This window comes from Dreissena polymorpha, chromosome 5, assembly GCF_020536995.1.
Source record: "Dreissena polymorpha isolate Duluth1 chromosome 5, UMN_Dpol_1.0, whole genome shotgun sequence".
In the NCBI taxonomy this organism is placed as follows: domain Eukaryota; kingdom Metazoa; phylum Mollusca; class Bivalvia; order Myida; family Dreissenidae; genus Dreissena; species Dreissena polymorpha.
In genome coordinates, this window is record NC_068359.1 from 59,335,856 (window position 1) to 59,347,825 (window position 11,970).

At 34.4% G+C, this 11,970-nt stretch overlaps 1 protein-coding gene across 1 annotated transcript; it reads left to right on the top strand.

Moving 5' to 3' along the window:
- The first annotated feature begins 465 nt into the window (after nucleotides 1–465).
- Nucleotides 466–11,386, top strand: LOC127882066 (sex peptide receptor-related protein 2-like). Its single transcript, XM_052430483.1, has 2 exons — nucleotides 466–1,000; nucleotides 9,443–11,386. Exon 2 carries the CDS (start codon nucleotides 9,466–9,468, stop codon nucleotides 10,600–10,602), a length of 1,137 nt encoding a protein of 378 aa, XP_052286443.1. The 5' UTR covers nucleotides 466–1,000; nucleotides 9,443–9,465; the 3' UTR covers nucleotides 10,603–11,386.
- Nucleotides 11,387–11,970: the final 584 nt, after the last annotated feature.

An 11,970-nucleotide genomic window follows, 5' to 3' on the forward strand; every position in this document is an offset into this window, starting at 1 on the left:
TTCATAAACCTGCATAATATTATGCGAAATGCTAGATGATTTGAAACGGATTAGTTATACAAGACATGCATACAATCTATGTGGAATGTTTCATTTGTCCTAAAGTGCGTTCTGAATCTCTAAATCATGTCCATATTAAAGTGACGTGCCATTTTATGACTAAACATTTACTTACCACTAGATGTCTGTTTGCCAAGGTGTTCCATATAAACATAAGTGTGTGGTGCATATATATACATACATTTATATATCAAGACGCATACAAAACAAAAAGACGTAATCTTCGTAAACTTGAAAAAAAAATCTGTTATAGTCATGACATTGTTTAATTTGTCATTAAGAATGCTGTTTTATATTATGAATTCCATAAATCAGCCACTAATCAAAACTCAGGAAGGAAAAACTTGATCTGCTGTTGAAGGCTGCCATTGTATGTTTAAAGGTCGAATAAGAACATATAATGAGAATTACAGGAACTTCCTTTTTGTTGTTTCGATTGGAATATTACATGCAAGTCATGCATTTGTTCACTTGCCATTACATGCCATCAAATCAAAATGCTTTTTAAGGCATTCACGACTTGGAGATATAGCTGTACAATAAGATAACGGAACACGGCAATTATTTAGTACGAATACGTATTTTGTTATGCGTTTCCTTTTGTGTTTCCGCTTCAGTTGCAAACTTTGCTTCTTTGTGCAATACAAAACAACAACATCTGAAATCAAAAGGGAGTTTTTCACGAACATGCTGTTGAATTTGTTTTTGTGACGCGGGCGGTTCGCGTACTTGAGAAGGGGGAACTTTGTAAAGTTACTTGTTCTGGCCTCTTGAAGACAGCTGCTAACTATCTTTAACAACGTCGACTGATATGCAGCCCTTCTCCTGTACGCCGCCCTGCAATATTAGTCGATTTCGAGTCCACAAAGTTTCAGCAACTTCGTGTGGGTTAACGCCGCTGTATAGACGTGGTTATACGATTTGTGGATTTACGCAAGAGGTATGATGATTTATTTCTGCATCTGTGATTTATTTCTTTATTAACGTTATAACTTGCAATTTCAAGTTATCATATATATGGGCATATGATACAATAGAATCATAATTAACATCATTTGAATGTAAGTTTGTAATAATATGCAAACGGGCAATTTAATATGATAATAAGAATATGTTAATACAGGTGTGAACGCATATATTGCTTCGTGCACGGTATTCAATACCCAAGTCTGCTTGAACAGGAGGATACAAGTCAGTTTTATTTCTATAACAGCATGACATATACAAATTAAACGTTGCGATTGTGAGTGGTATGTTGCCAAAATTAGTGGTAAAATGGTATTGGTGCAGTTTTGAGGCAATTAATTATATAAGTTAATAAGTAAATGATTGACAAACGCCTCGATCACTTGCAGTTAAGTTCTTTTAATTGTTGTGCACTTTTCACATTTTAAACATGTAATAAATAAATTTAATCCATTTTGTAAATTTTATAGCCTGAATGATAACTCAATGTCCACTTTAGTCACGTGTAATTAAATCTGTCCAGGACTCGAAACCGCTATCAAGGCGAGTGCTTTTCCGAGTGAGCTAACCGGGTCGCTTGAACACGTTAAGCACAAATTCACGCTTAAGTTTGGTACCGTGGCATTCTCCCCGGACAAGTTGGAATTCGTCGTCGAATTCGAGTCACAGGGAAAAGATGTATAAATGAACCTGGCGAACGGACAGTTTTTTTGGAGAACTACATTTCATACAACTACATGCGCCATCGTCCCGTTGGTTGCCAAAATTTCTTATTTTGGGAGGAAGTTATATATTTTCTGGGAAATTTCATTCCATTACATCGAAGAACGGTTTAATTACAATAAGATATATCAACAATTATTTTGCATACGATAATTAAATCCTCGCACAGCACAAACCCCGAAAATGGCACCCGACGTAGGACTATGGCGCTTGTAGTACTCCATAGGACCTGACCGTGGGTTCGTCGGGTTTAGTTATACACCTGTTCATTATGACTCGAATTCGAGGTCCCGGGTTAGAGTCTCGAACTGGCCGCACACATTTTATGGAAATAAATCAAAGATAGCCCACTAATAAATACCATCTATGTGCAACATTAGCCCAAAAATAAAGTACGTGAATAGTAGTGTATAGTATTTTATTTAAAGAGGACCCGTTTAATGATAAAATACCACATGTGTGCCATTTATATCGACTTGGATGTGATTACTATTTTATTTAGTTTTCTTTTTAATTTAATAAGTACACGAATAGTCTATGTAAATCCTCTTATTAGTTGGTCGCGCTAGCGGGCAACTAATGTAGATGGAGTTTTGCATGTCAGTCTGCTGTTAACTAGGCTAGGAACGATAACCACCTCATCTGCCTGTTTATACTTCACTGGTATACTGCAGACAGCAGAGTGTGTGTATGTAATCAATAGAGCTCAACAGCTTGTGCGATGACATTGGCCAGTCTAGTGTTTTACAGCTTGTGCGACGACATTGGCCAGTTTATCATTGAATTCTGTACATATTGGCTGCTTTCAGGGAAAACGGGGCTTAATGCATGTCAAATAAAATTAGCCTGTGCACACTGATTAGCCTGTGCAATAATCAAGGACTTTCTGATTGTATGGTACTTTTCGTTTAACGAGAGTCTCTAGTACTGGGTTGACAATTAATGCATATGCATTAACTCCTGTTTTCCCAAAATGAAGCTTAAATTATCTGTTTGTGATTAATGATTTAAAAATTGATAAAAGTGATAAAAACTTCAAAGTTTCCTCGCTGACAAGGCAAATTAACAGAATCATTTTAAAATCAATTAAACAACCAATGAGTTCTAAATTTGTACCTGGTGGCAGTTTTAGTAAACATATAAAAGGGACATTTTCACAGTTTTTCATTAAATGATTAATATTGATAAATGTAAAAAAAAGAAACTTAAAAGCTCAATTAAAAACAAACAAGAATAAAATTAAAGAAACAAAAAAACTTACTCTCAACTGGGCTCGAACCACTGACCCCTGGAATAAAAGTCTATCGTTAGACCACTCGACCATCCTTGCTCATACAATAAGAGATGTATTTTATACTGAATATGTATAAGCAATCATCATAGTATGAAAGCGTAACGATAACAACAGAAATCTGCAAACTATTAAATCGTTTAATTTTGTCAATTTACCAAAACGTGAAAAGGTCCCTTTTATGTTTCCAGACTTGCAAATCGAATGATATCATTTCAATACACTGGCGATCTTACATCACGAATAACAGGTTTAGTGGTTGCCTGTTAGGCTGGGGTCAGTAGATTTAAGCCCAGGAAACTCAATTTCAAAAATTGGTTATAGTTGGGCTAAAAGCAGGTCAACTAGCTTTTTTCAAAGCTTGAACAACTCAATCCAATTAAACATATAATACAAATTGGCGACTGTGAATCAATTAGGCCTAGGAAATGATTCAATTACGACTCATAACAAGATATATGATGCATTATTAAAAGTCTGTCATGTCGGCAAACGTGTTGCTAAATAATTTTAAGAAAATAGATAAAGTATAAGATACACATACCACAAAATGAGCATGAACATGATTCTAGGCTTGTTATTCTTTAGCAAGGCAACCAAAATTCTAAAGATGGTTGCCAGTGCAGCAACCCATTGCGAACAAAAAGAGACATGTTGATATTTTGTCTAAGTTATCGCTGTTACATAAATGAGGATAAACCTACACATCTCGACCTGAGCTTTAAGACACACTCTTTATACATTTGAATGGGTTGTGTTCATTTCAAACTTGCGATATAAAAAGCTATGACATAATTTTGAAAACTGAGTTGCGTCTAAGATTATGCTATAGCGAACAACTTCAGTGCCTATATATATGCAATGCCGGTAAACGAAATCACGTTCATGGCTTTCATTGACAAATAGCACTTGGCATTTGACAAGGTAGTTGATGTAATACTAACTACCTGAATTAGAGGACGTGGCATCTGTATGCATACAAAGACGTTGTCCGGTGTCAGAACATGGTATAAAGAGGCCTTGGGATATTGTAATTATGTAAACAATCAGTATAAAGGATGTTAGATTTCAATTTTAGCCATGATAAGATAAGTTCAGTTAATTAATGTGCGTTTTTACGTTATTCGTGGTAAAATAGAACGAGGTCAGATTAAAGTTGGCAAAGTACCGTATATATTAACCTCTTGACTAACCAGGATCTTTACAGATGATAAATTATCGACATATATCTTGATGCGTTTTGCTTGGCCGATAATCCTGCGCATAAAAAAGATAAATTGGAGTTGTTGGTTTCACAATCTTTTTTTGGAAACCTGTTTTATCAACTCAATTGCACATGCTGGCATTATCACTCAATTTCCTTATCTAATGAGAAAAACAAACTTGAAGTTACTTTAATGAGAATTATACCATATCATATTGCTATTGAGTACTCATTTTAGCTATGTAAATATCGGTTTGGAATAAGGCAACGTTCGTATGGACCGTGTCGCCGATGAGTAATGTTATTACAGAGCTAAACATAAATCTGTATGATTATTAAGTATGTGTAGGAGGATGAGTGATGTAGGGTTGAGGAATTCTTTTCGCTCGGATGCACAGTTTCGTCGAACACAGAATCTTAGGTGGCCTTATTATAGCATCAGTGGCGTTAAATTAAGAGTGTACAGGTTTCAACTGGTCGTTTAAGTATGCTTAACATGTATCAAGAATAAGTTATGTTCAATCAAACAGAATTGAAATAGAGTTTAATATAATGCACGAACTTGGTAAAACAACGATATGATGTACCTATTAAATGAAAAACAATCGTACCATGAATACATCTAAACACACACATGGTGCACGCAAGTTTACTATTCTATCATGAATGCCCAGCAGTCGAATGGAATAACTGCGTCAATCCTTTAATATGAATTTATTGTCTCCCATGTTGTTTATATAATAGTACGTATTCCCGAATGTCACACGGTAGGTAATTGTTGTGGGGATGGAGTATTGAATGATACAGATTTGAGGTTCGAGTTTCATTTAAAAAGTATATCGGGTAGTACACAGGTGGTTAGCGTGTGATATTAATTAGTTAAAACATCATTTCGAATGATAAATAATCATATTATAACAAACAATCAATATCTATATATATTTGATAGTGAAAATTATTTTTTTCAGAAAAGTTGATTTGTCGTTATAATATGATTATTTATCATTTAAAATGATGTTTTCACTAATTAAGATCATACAACATTTAGGTTTGTATATGTAAATCTCAAAAAAGAAGAATTACAGCACAACATATATCACAATAAATGTCAATGGCTATAACAGAACAATGGCTTTCACACTGGTATATGACACTTGGACACAAAGATATATAACATATAATGAAAAAACTTATCCTACATGTACAATGAAGGAAAATAAAGATTGTTTGTTTCATAACTACAGTTTGATTCTTTTATAAAACATTAACACATACATTTGTACATTATTTCAAGTGTGTATTTACAGCATGGTAATGAGTTGTGGTGCACACCAATGTCTTAATTTCGTACTTGAAATAAATCATATTTACCGGTGCTTATTTTGGGGGCATTTTACTGTTACTCGTAATTTTAAAACTAGAATCGATTGTCATTTTTTTCAGTAGGAATATTATTAAAAACGTGACCAGTCCGGCCCAAATAATTTTGGGGAGATTTTTCACAAAAAGCTGTTTCTCAAAATTGTTTACATTATTGAACGCGATGTTTATTTTTTAGGCAGAATAAATATCAATCTTAACGGATGCCAAATTTGGATTTGAAAAGAATTATAGTACTTAAGAACTATTATTTAGTTTGCACTCGTTGGTACAAAGACACATTTGTATGACAAAATATATTGCTGTATGGACAGACTTTGGTACAAGCTAATACATTTTTGAATTGACGGAAAATTACTATCCTCTTAACTGTCTCTGTAGCGTGAAGTTAAACTTCGAGATAAACGTTTAGGAGATGAAAGATCTTTCCAATAGCAACTGTTGATAGCTCCAGGATGATATAATCTCTCCTATCTGCTCGTCTTTCTATTTTAATCTCTGTTGTTTTTTTAAATTATTGTTTGCAAACGACACAGTGCTCATATCAAAATTTAATGGCGGCCAATTAAACCAATTATAAATATAGCAACTGGCACGAGTTGTCATATCATTGGCGTCGCTCTGGAGAGCGGCGACTAGTATGTAATTCCTTTTTTATCGCTTATGAGAGGAAAAGTTATTTTACGGATCAATGTATATATTTTTGTTTTAAGAATATCTTGCATAGTGGTGATTTTTTATGTAAATAAGTTTAAATAAGTATTGCATTTGTGCCTATTACATTTATTACAGCATTTATTGCCAATAATGCAAAGCCAATTGTTTAAATTAATAACTGATCCACAACTGATCACAGGGGAAAGATCACAGGGACTGGGCAAATACGCGAAACTTTCTGGTTTTGTATAAAAACAAAACATAATCAAAATATATTTATTTTGTGTTTTTTTTCTAATTTGCTTATTTAGTGGAGAATCAATGTAGTACGATATTTGACGACCTATCGCGCAAGCAAGTATATTGGAAGGCTTAGTGGTACGAAAACGTACAATGAATTAGTTTATTAATAGACATATAATAACGATCGCTATATACAACTTCACCAAATAGCAGTACATAAATGATGTCAGCCAGATTAGCTCAGTTGGGAGAGTGTTAGACTGAAATTGTTTACGCGAAGTTTATTGGAAGGCGTAGTGGTACGAAAACGTACAATGTACTAGTTTATTAATAGACATATAATAACGATCGCTATACACAACTTCACCAAATAGCAGTACATAAATGATGTCAGCCAGATTAGCTCAGTTGGGGGAGCGTTAGAGTGAAGTTGTTTACGCAACAATCATCTAAAGGCCCCCGGTTCAATCCCTGGTTCCGGCACAAACGGAACAGTTCGGCGGCTGACAATTTTTTTGCAGTCAGGTTAATAAATATTATAAAGCTTTATTTTATGTAGACATGTTAACATCCATTATACTACAATTGGACATTTTTATTAAAATTAATAGATGACGCGTGGTGACAACGTTAATTAAAATTTCTTACATCACTTAAAGGCTCTATAAAGGTGAAGATCCGTAATTATTTACCGATTTTTAAATATTTTTTTTCATATTTTATTTATAAAGGTTATCAAAAAACAATATCTATTTATATATATATATGCTATTGGACATTACAATAAAACAATAAGCAAAACAACTTGTTTTGAGCTCAAAATAAAGTGTCCTCCAAGTCCATTGTGTTAACAAACAATCAGTTTATTTACATCGCTGTTTACTCGGAAAAGAGAAAGTGAAAGTGACTCAAGTCACCAAAAATATAACGATGATTTTTAACGTTTTCCGGTATCACCCACAAAGTAGTCTTCTAAATGGTTAAAACGTTTGTAGTGATCTAATAAGTTACTTTCTGCTGGTTAAAAGTTGTTTAAAATAGAATTAAAATTGAATTTTCTTTCGGCTATTTTTAGCATGTCACCGCTCTGAGGCTACACATCACGTTAGTTGCAAAAATGTAAACATTTCTTCCAATGATGAAACGGGTTTATCTTCCATAATTCTTGACAACGTTGTACCTAAGCTGTTTTATTAGCAGTTTTATGCAATAGTAACTGAAATCCGGTAAAAATCAGACCAGTTGATATGCATAATAATTGGATTTGTCACCTTAATAGAGCTTTTAAATATCTTATAAAATACACGTGTTTTTATAATAACAAATAAATGCAAACAACACATCTATTTTCCATGTACTTTTATGGCTGTCTATCATAGGCCCTAAGTACTATCCCTACCACATATAGAGCGCGAAGCGCGACACGTATTATTGATTGTAACAATGAGTTGCGATAAAGGAAGCAGCCGCTTATCAAGGAGGAGCTGTGTCTCAGCAACCCGTTTCCCTAGAGTCAAGCACTCCTTGGAGTATTTTTTAAGAACCACATATAGAGCGCGAAGCGCGACACGTATTACTATCCAGGTGGTAAGGGCCCTTTAGCATTATCCGACCATTACGTCCATAGTTATCTTACTTAGAATTTGAGAAATTTTGAAATCGTTGTTCGAAGTCCAACAGTTTCATCCCATTGTTTCAAAACTTGCACAGGTTTTTTTTTATCAATGAGGACCCAACCCAAACTCTATATGAGCAATATCGGACCATAAGTCTAGAATTATGTCTCTTTGAATTAAAAATTATAAGTGAAAAACTGCTTGGTTAGGTGATTATGTCAACATTTTTCATCAGATTATTTCCAAACTTACAGTGTCTTCATATCAATGAGCATTTTTACTTCATTCAAAATTGAGAAACATCGGGACAATAAGTTCATATTTTTTTCTATTAAATTTGACAAAATAAAAAAGTTCCACTTGTTTAAAAGATTTCACAACTTTCGTCTGAATCTTTCCAAACTTGTTAAGTGATTTTATATCAGTATTACTCGAGCCCTAATGGAAATGATGAATATCGGAGCAATAAATCTATTATGATCTTTTACTAATTTTCAAAGTATTGTGAAATACAGCTTCTTTATGCAATTTACAGTTTTCATTATTTTTTTTTCCAAACTTTTACAGTGTTTTCATATCAATGAGTACTCAACACCTATCGTAAATGAGCAACGTAAGAATAAGTTCAGAATCATCTCCCATTGAAGCTGAGTAAAATATGAAATTACGCTTACAAGATGACGCAGATTTTTTTAAAACCTACACAGTTCTTTTCCATAAATGAAAACTGCACACGGATGCCAGTAAAAAAAGGAAACCAATGTAAATAAAATGAACTATGAAATATTTGGGGGTTACAACACAAAATCATAGATAAAGGTTATTTAGGGGTTATAACACAACATCATAAATAATGGTTATTTTGGGGTTATAACACAAAATTATAGATAATGGGTATACCAGTATCTTATTCTATTTTGTTTAAAATAATCGGCCAATATATTAATATTTACAGTAGAAAAAAAATCGTTCCATGTAACTTCACTGAGTGCCTTTTACACTGAAATTGCCGACGCCCTTTGATGCTTTGCATCAATACATATCTTGTACCATATTTTATTACACGAGTTCAGGAATTTTGTTAGCAAGCGAGCCTTTGGTGAGCATACTAACGAATTTCCTGGACGAGTTAAATACAATATGGTATGATATGACAACGAGTGTCGGATCTATTTTTATCACATGCTATTAAATAAGCAAATTCAAAGGATAATAAAATAACAAAACCATGCCTCAAGAACTTAATGAAATTGCTAATTCAATATGTCTAATCCCATTATTAATACCCTGCACTCTTTGCAGACTTAAAGAGACAGCACAGCGCCATGGAGGACATCCAAATATATGACCTCGGCCCTGAACCACATATCAACCACAGCCACACTGATCCTACATTCGGGTACGATTACTACTCCTTCGACCACTACTATCACGAACACGTGTACAGCATATTCGACTTTGAGATTGTTATCTACGGTTATATCTGGCCAGTCTTGGTCATTATTACGTGTCTATGCAATTGTCTTGTGATCGTTGGATTTTTACGAAAGCATATGCGAACTTCTGCTAATATTATCTTGGTTTTCATCGCAATATCTGACTCCCTTACCGGACTGGTGACCCTTCCAGCAACGTTCTATGTGTACTCACGCGAACAGATGTTGCTTTCTGAAGACTGGTGCAATGCTACCATGATTACCAGGTTGTACATTTCACGTGCATTTCACACCATTTCCGTCTGGGAAACCGTTCTCCTCGGGTTTCAACGGTTCTTGCATGTACGACACCCTGCTGCCGCTAACCGTTGGTGCACGATAAAGAAAACGATCGGCATTGTTGCTGTAATGTACGTCCTGTCCTTTCTATTGCACATGTACCATGCTTTTGACATTAAGACTAGTCATGGGTTTTGTCATTGGGAACTCAAAGAGCCTTGCGGATGGGGCTGTGCTTATATCTGGGCCTCGTTTATCCTGGGTCACGCAATTCCCTGCGTGGCGTTGGTGGCGTTCACGACACTGATGTTGCGATCAGTGAGCAAGAGACCTGGAAGCACAAGTGTTGACATCAACGTTAGGCGACGAAGAGAGCAAAACAGAAACATGACCATCGCTGTTCTACTGATAGTCGTCATATTTCTTATACCGGAGCTGCCTTACGGTCTCTTCTACTTGTTGACGATGATACTGATACAGAGCGTGCAGAAAATACTACCTCTGAGAACCAACAGGATTATCCACGCCACGTATGAGCTGGCCTTGGTGCTTAGCTTTCATCTGAACTTCTGGGTGTACTGTGTGATGATTCGAAGCTTCCGTTCTGGCATTAAAACTCTTTTTAAGATGGCACGGTGCAAGGAAGGAACATTGTCAGAACTTGAGAGCGAGCGCACGTCATCTCAGAACATGAGTTATGAACTTGCTGGTATCTCTGCAAGAGAGTCTCAAGACGTTGAAATGTAAAATCATGTCGAAGGATATTGAGATATCCGAGCAAAGCAAATCTGGCTGTGTTTGGTATTTTTATTTGTAGATCATTTTCAGTAGTCCATATGTTTCCTTTTGTTCATTTACAACCAGGTTTAGAGCTGATTGTATTTCCAATCATGGAATGGATATTTAATATTAATATATTGATTTCAGTCCATATATCATGAATGCCTCACAAATGTGTAATCATTGTATGTGAGATTACAACACATAAGAATAACCTCATTCATATAATTTTTAATCTGTAATCTTTATTAATACATTGACTTTAAAACATCATTGTGTCTGTCTTCAACCTTGGTCCTTACAGCCGTCCGTTGGGCTTGTGAACTGTATATCCTTCCAAGCTGCTCGCAATTCAATATTTTTCTCCTTTTACTTTATTTGTTTACTTTTGTTCCATTCCTCATCTGACGGAAAAAAACATTTATACATTGTTATTTACAATTTACAGTTTAAATATGTTATTGTATTTTTTAAGCTTTTTGGGGTTTAATTTGGTCCTACAAAGTGCTCTTTTGTGCAAAAACTACGTTTACTAAGTACGTTCTTTACTGCCACAGAGTTATTTAAATGTTCATAGGATATTGTTAGGCAAATGCCTACGACTCTCTTTTTTTGCCATAAATCTTACGTCATTTTCTTAGTTAGAGCACATAATTTATATTCTCTGTCGGAAAGTGTGATAATTGGTCCTAACCTAGTATAAATTGCAGAATACTATTCTTAGAACACTTCTTTTATAGTTTTAATTACACTTCAGGTTGATGTATATTCAAATAAATTGTAAAAGTTCGTCTTTTTGTACATAAATACTATTTTAATAACTTGTATCTTTTCAATGTAGTAAAGAAGACTATGGTCATATCCTGACATTCATTCTAAATCATAAAACTATAGAAGCAAGTATTTCGATTTATATTTTAACAAAAAAGACAATAATTAACAACAAATTGCGAGGATGGAACCTTGTAGTATTTTTAATTATTGTTAATAGAAAATTTATGCTTCAACCAGTACAAGTTTTAATAAATGACACTATTAAAAGTTAGCCAAAATATGTGGCATGTGTCTAAGGAATTGAAATGCATACGTACATGTTTATTTTTGTGAACATTATTTATCCTTTTTACATGTACGGGTGCAGAACAGACTGAAATTTAGTGTTAGTCGCCACGCAAAAGTCAGTTAACTGGCATCATACATTACTTTGCTATTATCACTGACCTATCACTATACCACTTTCATATTTCTAGTCGCTTGTAATTATTTCTTTTAAATAATTACAAATTGAAGCTTCAAATCATTTATTTATGCTACGAAAGTTTCTTAAGAAACCTG